Source organism: Dermacentor albipictus, chromosome 3, assembly GCF_038994185.2.
Source record: "Dermacentor albipictus isolate Rhodes 1998 colony chromosome 3, USDA_Dalb.pri_finalv2, whole genome shotgun sequence".
In the NCBI taxonomy this organism is placed as follows: Eukaryota; Metazoa; Arthropoda; class Arachnida; order Ixodida; family Ixodidae; genus Dermacentor; species Dermacentor albipictus.
Genome location: NC_091823.1, coordinates 46,764,899 through 46,781,670, shown reverse-complemented (window position 1 = coordinate 46,781,670; position 16,772 = coordinate 46,764,899). Strand labels below are relative to the sequence as shown.

Below are 16,772 nucleotides of genomic sequence, written 5' to 3'. Positions count from 1 at the left end.
CGTGCACCTAAATCTAAGTACACGGGTGTTTTCGCATCTCGCCCCCACCAAAATGCGGCCGTCGTAGCCGGGATTCGATCCCGCGACCTTGTGCTTAGCACCCCAACACCACAGCCACTAAGCAACCACGGCGGGTGACGACTTATTCGATCAGTTTAAAACACTGTCACATTTGAGTAATCTGGACGAAATATACATCTATGAGCAGTTGAGTTTGTTACATCGTGCGTGCTGCCCATCTCTGCCGCAGGTGATAATCGGGATGTTTAGAAATCATGAATCACATCCCACCAGAATTAGGCGCGTATCGCAAGAGACTTCAAACCTAGTATACTGCGCAAACGAAAATGATTAATGACGTTCCCCTGGCGGCTACTGCAGTATTGGGCTCCAACCTCCTGCTTTCTAAAGCGTCGCCAGGCTTTGATTTTCTTGCTGTTGTATGCCTATGTCACCTCTGGGAATATTTTCTTGTTGCACTAAACATATACCTGTAGTGCAGCGAACACACGTGAGAAATAATTGTAGCGCAAATGCACACATGTGGCATTATTTGGTTGCTTAGCTGCAAGTGTACACGTTTGCCACGTGCCGTCGACCCGCGCTGCCCTACGTTGTACCCCTCCAATGATCAGACGGGCTTTGAATCGTAACAGATTTCTCAGTTGTATCAAGTCGGAAACCAACATTCAAGTAGGAGGAAGAGCAGGTGGAAAAACAGAAAGAAGTGCAAGGAAGTTTATCCAGTGTAAAACCGGTTGGCCGCCCTGTGCTGGGGTAATGGGCGCACAGAAACCGACAGAACCCATCTCTCTATGAATGTCAACGTTAACGCGATTAGCATTGAAGAAATGTAGCGACACATCATGTCGACAAAAGCTGACTTCTTCAGTTTTCTGTTGCCGTAGTCTTCACTTCTCTGTAGCCCAACGCTCCTCGCTCAATGCACGCTTTGATCCCATTCTGTTCACTTCCCTTCCTTCTCCACAATCGGCTGCATTTCACGCCGACTCCTTAACTCCTTGCCTCTCGTTCCGCTTCTATACATGGTCACCCACTATGTATTACATAACCATTCTGGATGACTGGCCAAAAATAGTCACACACCTAGTGTCACAGGATCCCCAATGACCCAAGTAGTTTACCTTCACGTTGTCTATTCGGGCACTTACCTATATACCCACAGACCAAAGGTTAGCGTGAAAGAGCTTCGACACGAACGTTATACCGAAAACTGGGCGAAGTTTCCGAATGATATTATTTGTAATAAAAGTAAAGGTAATATGAGAAGGAGAGAGAAGTAAAAGAAAGTGTGCGGACAGCGTTACGCAGCATGTGAACACTCAAAGACTATCACAAAACCTGCGAGTCCTCAGGAACCGGAGGAATGCGTTTAAGGCCTTCTAGGATGAGGACAATCTAGATCGGTGTGTCAAGGTTCACTTCTCCGACGTGGCATGATTGTCCGGTTTGTTTAGCGCAGTGCAGAGTTGTTTTTTTTTCACGCTGTAGCAACGTATGGCCTTTCCAGATGAGATGTTTTATCATCTCCTCGACGTCGAACTTTGCCGCATGCAGGACTGTTGGCCATTCCAACGCAGTATGAATAGGAGCTGGCGGCTGCCACGCTGAACCGCGGAAGGCAGCAAGGAAGCGTTGCTTCGGAGCGTGTTATCGCAAGTGTAATATACAGAGCTGCAGATGCGTGCACGAACTGTGGAGGCGAGTGTTCGTGAATTGGGTTGAGTTTCCACTGTGTCAAACTCGCGTGCCAGCGAGCCAAGTCTTGTAGATGCATCCTTTCTCGAAGGTGGTAGTGTTATACATTTTACACTGTCGTGGGAAGAACGCGTGGACTTATCAGCACCATATACAATGGCGTCAAGCACAGTAGTTGGAGTCGGTAGTCTCATTGGCTGTAAAGGTAGTACGTTTCCAAATAACGCAAGGGCGTACATGTGTATTTAATTTACTTACACCGCGCACGTTGCACAGCTAATTTGAATGAAGAAATCCCTAAAGACGATGGCGATATTTTTTTTTTTCGCGGACGCTATGCCTTTTCATCGCTTCGAGACAACCCAACGGGGACTGTAACATTTCTGTTTGTAGAACGCCCGTGCTGGTTAAGCAAAAGTCGATTACAACTGCACTACCCAGCGTTGCTTGCGGCGTTTCTACAGCCTGTGCTGTTATAAGACTCCTTTGTTAGTATAAATTTCGTGAGCGGCGTTTGTGGTAATGTCGACACGCGTAATGCAATGGCCGCCACACAAAGACCCGCGTGCTATACATACAACGCCGACGGAGTGCTTATAGCTTTGTTCAAATGATTGCATCAACCCGACCCTAAAGACAGTCACCCGTGCCGCTTCTCGCGACGGACGGGAAGGAACTCGTGCGCTGCCAAAATATGCTTGCGGCTTCCCTTGGAAAAAGGCTCTTCTTCCAGCGAACCGTTTCACGCATCGCCGCTCCCTCGAACGACGGGCAGAAAATGTCTGCCTGAAGGAAGGCCTGCTTACAAAGGGCTATATGAGATCCCTTCAGCGCATGACTCGAGCAACATTTTCCTTCCTTCCTCGAATCCTTCATTTTAAAAATATGCCAGCGATGCTGGCGCAGTCCGCAGGAAGAAATATTTTATTACTGCCGCTTTTGCAAAATCAAACAAAACGAACGCCATACCTGGGCAGCTGAGGGATCCATGCGCTCTAAACAAGCTTATAAGCTTTAATGTCAAGCGTGCCGAGCGTTACCATAATCGCATTTCCCGCTCGGCATACGTTCCCCGCTAGCGGTTATTTATTTATTTTTATTTTTTTGCTGCCCTCGAAATCAAATATGAACGTCATACCAAGGGACCACGAGCAAAAAGCTACTCGAGCACGTCAATCGATAACGACGGTTCGTTTGCCGGCTCCAAAACAAATCATAACACTCATCTGTCGTGAAGACCCCTTGGAAACAGTCTCTTCGTAATATCACAGCGAAACGCGCACAGATACTTGGACAAAGTTACATATACAGCGAACTTAAGCAAATGGCAGAGGCTGAACAATGGACGTTGGGTTCGTATTTATGCAGCGATACGTCGACATACTCGTAAAACCGGGGAGGACTTGAAAAAAAAAAAAAGACTCCCACGCGAGAGCGGCTTATTCATGAACGCTGCGCGGGCGTCAGCATCATTTGCATTGCTCATAGGCAGAGCGCGTGAGCCAGACCAGACAAATTATTTGTTTCCCCTTCCCGACTCCTCTTTCCTTTTCTTTTTTTTTCTTTTCAGATGCGCGGCCGCATGGTTGTAAGGTGGCGTCCCGACACCTCAACGCGCCATCCAGAATGCGCCTGGCATGACGCCAATATCGTAGCACGCTCGAACTTCTCGAACATGATTGGAATTCATCCCTAGAGCTGGTGCCTTCCTGTGCGATTTTTTTCTCCTTGTCGTCACATTTTCTTTCTTCTTTTGTCCTTTTCATTATCCCTCATTAAAAAAGTGCTGTATAAGGTTCTTTCCTTTTCATCTTTTCTATGCGCCTGGACGGCAAACAACGCACTTTTTGATCCCTAGGGTGCGATGTGTTTGTGGCGTCAAAGAAAAAACACTAAATCAAACTCATTAATGCGACGCAAACCTAATTACCTTCCCAACGTCTGACGACGCAAGTTCTGCCAGAAACAATGAGCAAATCATCAGAATCTTCACGCTGAAACTTTGCTCTTGAGCATAAGAGAGAGAGAGAGGCAAAAAAAAAAGCAGGTATGTTAACCAGTCAAGAGGACGGTTGACTGCCCTGCGCTGGGGAAAGGGAGAAGATGAATATAAATAAAAGAGAGAGAGGGGTAGGGACACGTGCACGGACAGCACTACAGAGTCAAAGGCGCTCGCATAAGACCGACGTTATCAGAAAGCACAAAAGCGCCTTCACTGCCTTCTGAGCCGATGATCGAAAGGGACGGTGTTTTAGCATTGTCTGTCCACTCAAAGGACGATCATATAGCTTCCCGAATGCGTTAGACATAAATTGTCTTGGTGCTTCAAATTGAGGACAGTGGCACAACAGGTGGTCAACGTTCTCCTCGCAGCCGAAGACTTACACTTCCAGGAATATCAGTCATTCCAATTCGTGCCGAATAAGCGTTTGTGAAGGCAACTCCCAACCACAACCTACACAGAAGAGACGCTTCGCATTGGTGTATTCCGGCCGGAGGTCCGAGTTGCAGTCTGTGCAGTCTGGTGCTCCTCGCATGTGCGGTATTCAGTGTGCGCGCTAGTATGTGAAGCTGTTTCGCGGCGTCTGTACTTCAGAGAGGATGGAGGATGCAGTGGTCTTCTTGGTTTGACGTCCGAGGTGCCTTATCTACGTCATCATTTTCTACAATACCGCAATGACCTGGTATCTCTTGTAAAGACATACCATGACCTTTTTCTCTCAAGTGATGGTTAAGCTTCACGATTTCGCACGTCTGTTGATCATGAGTTCCGTGTGGGAGAAACGACTGCGTACATTGCAGGGCCAGCACTGAATCGCAGAAGACTGCCCATTTTCCAGAACTATCTGTGTTGATCACATGAAGGAGAACGCGACGAGCGTAAACTAGTCGTTGAAATAACGGCAAAGACATTACACCAGTTTTTTAATGAACAAGTTTTTAGTTTCTCATGCACAAACTCGGCGACAGACCGGTCTTACCTCTGATTTTTCGAGTCGTCATTCATGTAGTTTCGATTGCGAAAATTCAAGGAGGCCCTAGATATAAAGAACGGCAAACGAAATGCGCTTAAGGGTGGTGCGATGTAAATTTTTTTCTAGTCGGCGTACAGACGAGACGTTGAATTGAAGAAATTAAATTCGCCCGCAAGTTCCGGGGGGCATGCAGATTCACCATCCAACACTTAGGACTGCTGCATGGCTATATTGTGGGTGTTTTTCAAATACGTTTATTGTCCTAATAGCACGAATGACTTTGAATAACAGCAACTTTAGTAAACGACGACATGCTTTTTATTGGTATACATTGTAAGACCGTATTCTGCGGCCCTGTTTTCTTTGATGTTGTGCAAGTTATAATCTAAGGCCAGACAATCTATGCTAACCATTGCTTTGCACGTGTACGGTAGAGTCTGTAGAAGTTTCCTTCGTCTACTGCACTATTTATTTATTTATTTATTTATTTATTTATTTATTTATTTATTTATTTATTTTAACGTATCAAAGCAACTCCGTGGCTATTAAAGACCCCGGTGTGGAGGACTCCCGACTGATTTTGACTGTCTGCGGTTCCTTAACATGCGCCTAAAGGTAAGTACACTAGCCTTTTATAACTCGTCATTTCGCCATAAGGTTGCAACATTTCACGACTTGTACACGCCGTGAGGTCTCGAAATAAACATGCGTTAAGGCAAGCTGGTCTTCCAGTAAATATTCGAACACGTATCCCCACAGTGAGTGAGCCGTATCCTAGTGTGAGCTGAGTACGAATAAGTAACTAGTGTCACTTATATCCCTACTCTGAGTGTGACACGCGCTGACACGGTTCACTAAGCAGCTCAAACGCAGCGCAGGGATGTCTCGTCAATTTAGTTTTCAGCAGGTTTCTTTTTCTTTTCTTTTTTTTTGCATGGCGTCCACGCTTTTCTCATTCATTGCCGTTTTTCAATCAAATAGAGTTTTTCAACTTGGGGCAGAACGCAGTACAAGTCTAGGCTTAAGAGGGGACAGTCTCTCGGGCGCGCGTGGAGCAGTATGCAAACTGCCTTCTTCGGGCCATGACAGCAGGAGCGTCTCGCGAAGCACAAAGGCTGTGAGACAGCTGGCGTAGACGTGCAGCCACTGCGGATGCCGTCGCCGCCGCTCGGTTCTGTTTGCTCGTACCCGCAGAACCCGTCACGCCGCGCATAGAACGAGAAAGAATGGTCGAAATGCGCGCGCATTTCGGCATCACCACGTTCACGTTTACCGAGCACACGCGGCAGCATGTAAGAAGAGGACGAAGGAGAAACCACCGGCGCGCCGCAGATGACGGCGCAAGAAGGAAGCGAGCCGACGTGAACGAACCCAGAGATAGGCAAATCGAGGTGCTCGCTTCCACCACGCGTCCCCACCCCCCCTCTTCCCCCTCCCCTGCCTACCTCTCCTCTTTCTGCCCGTTCACAGCCTTCGGCATACGAATACGAACATAACCACCACTGACCCTCTTCCTGGCTTATTTTTTTTTTTATTTTCTTCCTAGAAATCCCTACGACTCGGAATAAGGGAACGCGAAAAAAGGAAAGACGCCCAACGACAAATCGGATTTTGGAAGGACTTCCCGTGCCGCGTTCCCGAGACTTTTCTGCAGTCTTATCGGAATATTTTCCGCTGCAGCGTTACCGGTGTTTTGCTCTGCTTTCTCGGTTTTGTGCACCGCTCTCGAGTCTTTCCTCGTTTTTTTTTCGGATTCCTCCTGTAATATTCGTTGGTTTCTACGACGTGAAGCGGCGCGGCTGGCCGTAGCTTACATAACAAGTTGGGAGACTTGCGCGGCGCGCGAAACGAGCGCCACCAAGTGGCGGACGTGGTGCTCGCACGTGCGTGACGCTCCGCGTATGCATGCACGTACGTTGCCCGGTTTTGGGATTCAGGGCACGCAGCGGCCTTCCGTTATCGAGGCGTCGCTCGCCATCGGGCCCGGCCCAGATTCGTATTCCAGTTGTGTTATGGAAAGCCAGGAGGTTATTATGCGGCGCGGGGCGAGAAGTGCTTACGCCACTCTTGGAGAGCGGATTAGCTTTTCTTTTTTTCTGTGATGTACTTTTAATTTCATTTTTGTTTTCAGACCACAGAACGTAATAAGAATGCACCGTCAGCGTTTCTTTTTCTTTCGGGTACTCGAAGAAGTGATTCTATTTCGAAACTATGCAAATAGCATAGAACTTGCAACAAAGAAAAAGAGGTGGATTCGATTCTTCCCATTTGCTTGTAAGAGTGCTTAGGCTATACATGAAGCCAGATATTTAAACCCATTTTAGAACAAATAGTTACACGTCACGTCGCTAAAAGAAAAATGCAAATTAAAGAATTGTTGGCTCTCCCGTGGACGAAAGTGGATGTAAGCATGAAATGGCAACGAGCAAAGCAGATTGTTGAGAGATCACACTAGCCACAATATTAAAATGGATGTTGCGCATGTTCGCAGCGGCACACCCCACCACACCCCACCACACCATGCCACACTGTACACTGGTCCATATGGATGCTGCCCAGCTAGAAAGAGAAAACCGGCTGAACAGCGCATGACAGGAAACGAAAGCCGCCAGGGAGACAGAGCGCACTGCCTAGCTAGAAGAATAATTAATGGAATTTCAAGATTTTACGTGCCGAAACCACGAGTTTATTACGAGGCACGCCGTAGCGGAGGACTCCGGATTAATTTTGACCACCAGGGTATCTTTAACGCGCCCCCAATGCACGGGACACCGCCGTTTTTGCATTTCACCTCCATTTAAATGCGATCACCACGGCCGGGATTTCACCCTGCGACCTCGTGCTTAGCAGTGCATCACCATAACCACTAAACCACCGCGGCGTGCAGAAGCGCCTGAAGGAGACGCCACGAAGAGTGGCGCCATCTCTCGAGGTGCCGCAAAACCCACGCCGCGGAGCTCGCGGGCCGCTGGCGTTCAGCGCTCAGCACCAACAGATGACAAGGAAATCTATGATGTCCTGTATCTGGCTTTTGAGCGTCGCCCCATTGGAAATGACAAATAAAACTTCGGCGTACTAGAAGTTACAGCTTGAGAGATATTGTGAACATTAGGAAGAACTCGGGAGCAATATTTTTTGTAACTTGTTTGGGCAATAATTAGCATATGCTATGCGGTCCTCTATAAATGGTTGGGGGCCAGTTTTAAGTTTTGATTGGTTGCCCGGATGACCTCGTTTTGTTTTCAGAACTTCACAGCATGTTCGCGTTTGAATTCCCGGATATCCTCGTTTAAGTGCCCGGATAACGGCTCTGGCTTTTGGTTCAAGGTCACTCGAAGGTCGCCGACAAAAGGAGCTAGAAGCATTTCATGCTTAAAAACAAATACCTTTTGTTTTTCTCAAGTTAGACGCTCATCAACTCTGCGACGGCTTGAAAGAGAAAAAACGCTGGTATTCAGAAATCTGACATGTGAGAAAAGAGATAAAGGACAAAGAAAAGAGAGAAGTAGAAAGAACGTAAACCTCGAACCCGAATCCAACGTGACACGTAGACAGCATAAAACGAAGAAGCGTACTCGCAAGCAGATGTCTATTGCGATTACTGTCAATGCAGACTTACTGTTGACGGCCAGGACTTTACTCTTGCAAAAAGAGCTATTGTTGACCCATGCCTAAACAAAACGTAGCAATGTTATGCCCAGAGAGGGGCAACTGAATTGCAACAGTGTGGCATATTCAACAGCTGCCTGCGTGTCGCTTTCGGCATGGCTGCGTTCGGGACGAGGCCCAACCTAAATTACGGCGGGTTATAAACGACTAGTACGTGAGCTCCCTTGGTGTAGAGAGAGCACACGCCCTCTTCCTTCTTCCCTGCAGTGTAAAGAACAACTCCCTACGTTGCAATAACCACTAAGAAAGCTTCCCATAGCAGGAGTTCGAGTGATGTAGACCCAAAGTGCACAAAATCTAACAACCTTCTTTTTCTCTTGGCAGTTATTGGCAGCGCTTGTTGCCAATATAGAAATAAGGCATTTCGTGCTGAGAGGAGTAACGAAGTAGCTCACTTCCGCCTTCTACACGGAATAATATGCTGCTAATGAGATCAGTACCTATATTAATTACTTTTTGCTTCTAAATCAAACCCGTCGATATTCGGCGAGTACATTGGATCGAGCAAGTAGGGAAACTGTCCACTCCACGGACACAAGTGTTCTCCACGCTATCATCGGTTCCCGAGTACAGACATACCGTAAGCGACACATTGGTGCTGTTGTACTCAGAAGTAGGCAGTTTTATTCCTTCCATGTATATTCGTTGTCCAGGCCCTCCTTTTTTTTCTATTTCTCTTACTGTCCTTGGCGGTCTTCATCACCGCACGTTCACCCCTACTGAATCCATCCTGTATGCAACGCGCTCTTGGAAGGGAGTGAACGCAGCTTGGCACTGAACGTCCATCTTCCAACGAACCTTACAAAGAGGTCTTCTCTTTGCATGCCCATGACATTATTATTATCTCGGCTGAATACGAGGAAGGGACACCTTTTATTCAATCATATTACTGGACTTCCACAGAATACGGCAGTCTTAGAATGGCAGTGCATAGCGCTAATGATGATGCACGCCCGGTTCAAGAGTACTTCGTCTAGTGCGTACGTTCATTTGTGAGAGCACAAAGAGCCCAATTAGACGTACCTGAATGGCTCCTACGAGCTAAAGGCGTACTTCATGGGAAAAGGATTTGTGGTAAACTGTACGAATACCATAACGGGCTATAGAATTTATGTTTCCCGTGTAAATTATCCTATTTAGGCAGCATCTCCAAAACTGCGTCAAACATAAGCAGCAAAGTCAGAAAAACGAGGGTATGGCCCAGTTGACAGAGTGCCGGAATCATCAGCGAGCAAGGTCCGGCTCTTCGCCAAGTCAACTGTATGCACAGCATGTGGGTCTCCTTGCTCTCTTACCCATTGTGAAGAATAGTGTTCGACGAGATTGCCCAAGAGCGAAGGTGAAGACTGCTACAAACAGGCTATGAGGGCGTTACGCTATAAATTAAACACTAAGCCACAAGTACTGCAACAAAGCGAAACAAAGTCAGCACCGTAGTGACGACAGTAAGCACTCGATGCGGCTGAATAAAGCTGCACAAAAAAGGAAAAATATAATACATATACTTTTAAAACGACAGCTCAATGGATGTTTCAACGATGTAAGCTTATGGAAAAGCCACTCAGAACTAAGAGCAACACTACATGCGAAAACAAATTAGTTTACAAGACGATAAGAAAATGAACGACAGAGGCAGCAAATATCTGCCATCTGGCTGCCAAGACATATTTTTAAGAAAGAGAGAAAGAAAGACAATGACAAAACACATAGCAGCACGGAATGATTCCAATGTGAAGCAATATTACAGCGCGTACATAATAAGCAAAACGTGATAAAAGATAGAGTGAGATCGAGAAAACCAACCTTGTACACGTCCAGCTCTCCACAGAACTGGTCAAACTGCGTGTAGAGGGCGTTGAGCATATTGATGACCATCATGGGAGTGGCCGTGGAGCAAATGGCCGTGAAGCCCACGATGTCCGAGAACAGCAGCGTCACCTGGTCATGTTGCTGCGCCTCCATTGATTCGCCTGCACAGTGACGCCATAATGTGGTACCCAGCACAGATGTGCGTTGTGAGTATCCATGTGCTCTCCGGGGCTGATTATTTTATTTTAAATATTTACCTCATAGACGGTTTTCGTACAATTGGCGCTCAGTTTATTAAAAAAAAATAAATCTGGCATTATCCAAGGCGTGACGAGACTGTTACGATAAGGACAAAAAAAAACTGCGGTTACGCTATCAAACACATCACACGTAAAATAGAAATCATTAATTAGAACAAATAATAATAAAACGTCCAAACCCTACATTCGCCGCTAGACAGCTTCGGCGGATGGTTTAAATTTTTCTCCGCCATGGGGCACTACGTGCTTTCGCATCAGCTTGTCGCTTTCGCTTTTCGTAGTCCCTCCCATTTCGCTTCGAATCAAATATTGCATCCACATCTTGATTGCTCGGCGTTCCTCATCCGTTCGCCCCAAACGCACACAGCTCATTAGAGCGACTGTGTAGGCCGCGTAACTTGAAAAGGGAGTCACTACAGGGACTATATAGGTTGTGTGAGTGAGCTCTTACGTGTCCACGCGTCTTACGACATAGATGCGTGGATAAGACAATGACGAGCACCATTATCTGACAAACGAGCCAGTGAAGATTGGTGTGCCAGTTACAGTTGAATGCCTCTACAACGAACACCTCTGCAACGAAATGACCTGTATAATGAAGCATTCATTATGTCCCAGCCGAATTATTATCTTTCTACATGCATTGCAAACGCCTTTACAACGAAGACCACCGCCACAACGAGTTTGTCTGTACAGTGAGGTTATTTAGGCGTGCCCGACGGCTGATTTCTTATTTTACAACGAATGGTCACGTAGCGCCTCCAGTGGGCTCCGAAGACGCCACAAAGCTACGCTCTGCGCTGCTGCTAACAGCAGCGCTAGCGAGGCTACGAGCCAGCGAGTGTTACAGTCAGGCTGCACTATTCCAGGAATCGCTCAACTCATAGGCTGTTTGTTACAACGCACCAGAGTGCGCGACGTATGACGAATACGTCGCAGTTGATGACGGCTCCATAAGGTAATCGTAACTGACGACCGACGACATCATCAGAGCCATCTAGGGCGGAAAGGACGCAAATGTCGGCGAAGACAACAGTGTTGAAGAACCTCTGAAAGGCCCACAGACTCTTACAGCGACGGAGAGGCGATGGCGGGGTTTCACAATGTGCAGCTTTACCTTGCGACGCTTCCGCGTTTTTGCCGCCGAGCATGTCACGAACATGCAAATAAGGTCGGCTGTAGTCGCGTGCTGCGTCAGACGAAGTGTGCACAAAACAATTAGCGGCTAATTTCACTAACTCTCTCTTGAAGTAATGTGAAATAAATGTTTTCTTGTAAAATTCAACACCGGCAGCCGTGGGAGGCCATGCTGCTCAGCTCAAACCAGCGAGACCAGGTCTGGGCCGTCCAGTTAGCCGAAGCAGCCGCTGAGAACCGGGGATCTCGACCGTCTGCTAGGCGGAGGTAGGCAGCGTCCGCCCTCGTGATTGCTGGCATCAATAAAAGTTGACTCTCTCTCTTGTTAAACGTACTTACTGTGCTCTACGAGCGGTACGGTGCGCAAGCCTGTATTAAGAAGATTATCGGAGGTCCCAGGCACTTCGTTATAAAGGCGTTTGACTGCGCGTGAAAAGTAGAGTGTAGCCGAAAAATCAGCTCACACTCCGTTTCTTCGGTATTAGTCGTTATGGAGAATAACCTCCTCCAGCAGCTACCCAAGACATGTCACCCAAGTATCAAGTTTGTCTTTCGAGAAAGAGCTAATGCCAATAAAGTGTGTTTTAAATCTCTTTCCCGTTCATAAAAACTGACAATTTATACCAGCGGATTGGCCTCTCCGCCGTCTCTCCACTAGCGACTGTTGCGCCACCCTCAAATAACGACGTACTCCTATGCATGAATGTACGCTGCAGGATTGTAATGGCTTGTGACCGGCGAGCTTGCTAGAATGTCGCAGGTGTCCGTTGCAGTTTCACTGGGTGGCACCAATTGAACTTCGATGAAAAGGGCTGGCGGCAATGTTACGTGGTTTTTTTTTATGTTATTGCAGCTTACAGGAACCACATGTCATGATGTAGATCCAGGAGAGGAGGAAGACGGCCACTATGAACATTAATGAGTTATTGCTGCGGTGGATAGATAGAGTGAGAAAGGGAGATGAGGGATAAGGGAAAGGCCAAGAGGTTAACCAGTCTCAGCCCCAGTTAACCTTCTTAACTCTGCACTGGGAATGGGAAAGGGGAGTGAAACATGAAAAGGAGGAAACTATAGTTGGTGGTGATGGTGGTTCATAGTACCGAAACACCACACACATAAACACACACGCAAACACACACACACACACGCACACACACACACACACATGCACAAGCGCTCATTGTTGAGTCACTTGCAAGTGGCACTATAAGTTGGTGGATCTCAAGAAGTGCCGCAGCGCTTGCATGCCCTTCCACATCGCAGATGCGTGAGACTACAAACCCAGGTTCTTCAATTCTGTAAAGGGCCCGTCATCTAAGTTCCCTAAAACAGTCACGTTACAGCTCTAACTCACCTGGTCTTACTCGACGTGAAGGTTCTCTGCTATATCGCCTGAGAATGGGTGTTCTTTTGCGAACGCCTATATATTATTAATGGGACACGCGGACAGTGACCATTGTGGTACTTGTGGCACAGAAGAAACCCTGAAGCACCATTTGCGTGACTGCCTGTCACACGAAGATTGATAACATGCCCTTCAGGCTACGGCGCGTGAGCGCTCCCTCACCGAGCCACAGTTTCCGCGCCACCCTTGGCGGGAAGATGAGGTGCAGCAGGTCGACGTTCTTCTGTCGCTCCTCTTCGACGGCCAGGTTAGCCTCCTGGATGGAGGCGCGTATCTTGTCCATGCGCCGCTTGAGGCCGTCCTGGGCGCGGCTCTGCTCCTCCACGAGCAGAATGTCGCGCGTGGCGTCGTGCACCGGCACGTCCGAGATGTACAGGCCGCGGCGCAGCATGGCCGACAGGCCGCCGTCCACCACGGGCGAGCCCAGGAAGAGCAGTGCGCGGGACTCCGGACAATGGACCATCTGACCCTTGATCTCCATGCCCTGAGAGCGAGACGGAAGGCGCCGGTCAGGCGACGAAGCCGGGGGACGAAATCCATATGCAGGTTCATTCATTCATTCATTCATTCATTCATTCATTCATTCATTCATTCATTCATTCATTCATTCATTCATTCATTCATTCTGCAAATATTCGATGAACACCCTGAAAGCCTGCCAGATGGTGCACTTACCTAAGCGCAACTACAAAAATAATGAGCCGCAGTATCGGCAGATGAATTGTGCCAAAAAACTTTCTGAAACCCCTGAAATAAACGAAATGACGTAGAACGGATGAATATTGATTCAGACGAGACTAAAGGGTAAAGACAATTTCCTGTTTTTTTTTTTTGTGCGCTTGACCGGTAGTCCCATATGAAATATGTTATTTCCTACACGTAGCGGCTAGAGGAGTGCTGGTTAGAAATATGTAATCGTGTTTTTATTTTATCCAGGACTAAGACAAAGCAAATAAATGACGGAGAATTTCTCGCGTCCACAGAAAATAGTACCTCAAGTCTCTAGTGGTCATGCAGCGAGGAACGTCGTTCTCGCCCGGTTAACGGCTTAACGGCGTTTCTGACTCATGAAAAATTTACAGCTTACTAAGGTTCTTCGTTCAAGTCGTAACACTGATAGGCTAAAGGCTTTCGTTGAAACTTTTATGCAGGTAAATATGATAATGATTGGCTAAATGCGATTTTGCAATCATTTTCTCTGGGGGCCAAAAACCCTCCCCTATTTATCATTTTTCGGAATGCGAGCATGAAACCACGGTTTCAGATCTCTTTTTGGAGCTTCTCGAACTGCCATGTTCAGGCAACTAAGAATTCTCTACCAAAATATCGGCGAAGAGTGAAAAGAAAAGAAAAGGATGTTCACTTGGCTTTCTGTCAACTAAAAATTTATCATTTCTTCTTTCGCCAGTAGTTTCGCGTTCTTTGTGTCTTGTTATCACACATCCGGGTACTACTATTTCGTTGTCCCAAATACGCTCATATATGATTTCATGACGTCTGCTTCGGTTACGTGTACAAACACAAGTCAGCCTTGTCCATAAGACGAGCTAATCGTGACATTTATTCTGCGTGCTTGCAACCGTAGAACATTTCGGAGCACGGTATTCGTGAAAAAAAGCAAAATCTTGTAGTTTATTAATTTGTCATGTTATTTGCCGTATTAATTTGCCATGTTATTTGTCGTTTCCAGATTAATACACACTTCCTTGTGCGACCGATCACACTGCACCTCTGACTTCCATTTTCAGTGCCGAAAGAGTATCAGTAAAATGTCGGCTTTGCATCAGATGTTGAAAAAATTACTTTTTGCTCTTGGAAACCAGAATTATTTCACACTTCTTTAGCCTGTAGAACGTACGCGGAAATGCGTGGATATATTTATTGGAGATTTTCAATCCATCTACAAAACTTACTTTCTCTTGCGTTGAAAATGCTATGCCTTATAAAAGTTATGGCATTTAGGAGTATTTCTTTTGAAATTTTTCAAAACACGTGTTTTAAAATGCACCTTTTATATTTTTCTTGCTGCGTACATGTGCAACCGTACATGTGCAATCTGTGCAAGTATTTCTTATATACCAATATATTAGGCGCAAAATATATTAGAACGATAAAGCAACTCCCATACCCGCTAGAACCAGCACCCGCATAAATCAGTCGTGTAATACATTACTGAATAGAAATGTCCTGCTGCGCAACCCAGAATGGTTTTCGCAGAGAATGGAAGCCTTTCCATTTGCCAACAAATTTTTTGATAGCCCAAGTAGTGCACGAAATCTACTTTAACAAGTCACCAACACGCACAGAAGCTTTCACTCTAATCCATGATGATTAAATTCACTATAGGCATGGTGTTAACACTCAAGCATAACTGCAAGTGTTTTTAGACATGAGTAAGCTACTTTATTCTACGAGGCACCAAGTAAATGCTACGCCAGTGTGCAAGGGAACACTTAGTCTGTGCTAGAAATTGAAACGGCAATTCTTATAAACATGTAAGTCAGAACCTCACTCATTTCTATTTGCTATCGTTGTGCTCATGCAGAAGAATCCGGCCCATGGATTTGTGTGCGTACACACAAGAAAAACTGCCGACTTCCAGCGCGTATCTCGTATTGGTGCACCGTGCACAAACATCGACAGAGAATGGTGAAAGCAAACCAAGAAATGCTGCATTTGCCTTCCAAAAAATGTAATACAAAACGTTATTCGTCACTTGCTGTGCTTGTTTGCGCTGCTATTTTCGAGTCGAGCCTATTTTCGCCGGCGCAGGAAATCTACAGGGCTCTGAAAATAGATCACCCTGTCAAGAACTTGCTTCACAAAAAGACACATTCATGCACAGACACATGTTGCAAACTAAACGAAGACAAGTGACCTTAATAGGTGTTCGATAATGCTATTACCGTACGAGTACACAACAGACAACAGCACTCGTTTTCTTTTCTACGTGCAAGTTTTGACTTTAGCTTCCGTCTGATGATGCGCACACGTCTCGATTTACCGATAACGACAGATGCCTGAAATAACTTTGGTGCTGACGTTTCCTTAAAGTGCTCCCTGTGTTCGTCAAGGATTTCGCGATGAAATATACAGCAGAAAGCTGCCTTTTAACAACTCCATTCCCTCATTCATCGAAATGGCTGACTTTCAGAAGTGTGACATATAGGGACTCCAATATAAGGAACTCTAGTAGACGTTCTGACGTCTCTGTTTCTGTGCTTTCTTTGTTCCTTTTCTTTGAGGTTTCTCTGTTTTCCTCTCCTGTGCCCACCTGGCACACCCTATCATTTAGGTTCAAGAGAGGCGGGCGTTGTGCCCCTTCCGTCGGAAGTTGTCAGCCCATCGAGCGGGCCGTAGAATCCGCCAGAGCACAAGAGTTCCTGGCTGACACCTAGGCGGGGATATTCATCCAATCCCCAAATAACTCGCCAGACCTTTCAATAAAGTTATTCTTTTTCTTCTTCTTTCGCGTGGAGTATATCTAACATTAATATTAAAAGATAATGACACGATACAGTCTTTCCGTTCGCGCGACTGATTCGTACCCTTACACTCTTAAGCGCATCGTGCTGAGGTGATTATACAGGGTGTCCCAGCTAACCTTAGCCAGGTTTTAAAAAGATGCAAATGCCACCCAGCTGGACAGAGCCAAGGTAATGTTGTTTGCCGTCGCTTGGAGATATTCCAATTATTTCTTTCGTCATTCCGCCAAATTAGATAATTAGACTAAATAATTATTCAACTTCTCAAGTATTATATTTAGATGAAAAGTGTCAATGAGAAAATTGTAAAGCG

The 16,772-nt window shown here is 46.4% G+C and overlaps 1 protein-coding gene across 8 annotated transcripts in view; it reads right to left on the bottom strand.

Annotated features, from left to right (window-relative positions):
• Positions 1 to 16,772, bottom strand: part of LOC135898170 (head-specific guanylate cyclase-like) — a 231,213-nt gene that overhangs the window by 21,114 nt on the left and 193,327 nt on the right. For all 8 annotated transcript variants that reach the window (XM_065426966.1, XM_065426965.1, XM_065426964.1 and 5 more), the window contains 2 exons: positions 13,137 to 13,458; positions 10,167 to 10,333 (listed from right to left, as the gene is read on the bottom strand). In XM_065426966.1, the coding sequence (XP_065283038.1) occupies positions 10,167 to 10,333; positions 13,137 to 13,458 (489 nt within the window). The remainder of the gene's footprint in view (positions 1 to 10,166; positions 10,334 to 13,136; positions 13,459 to 16,772) is intronic.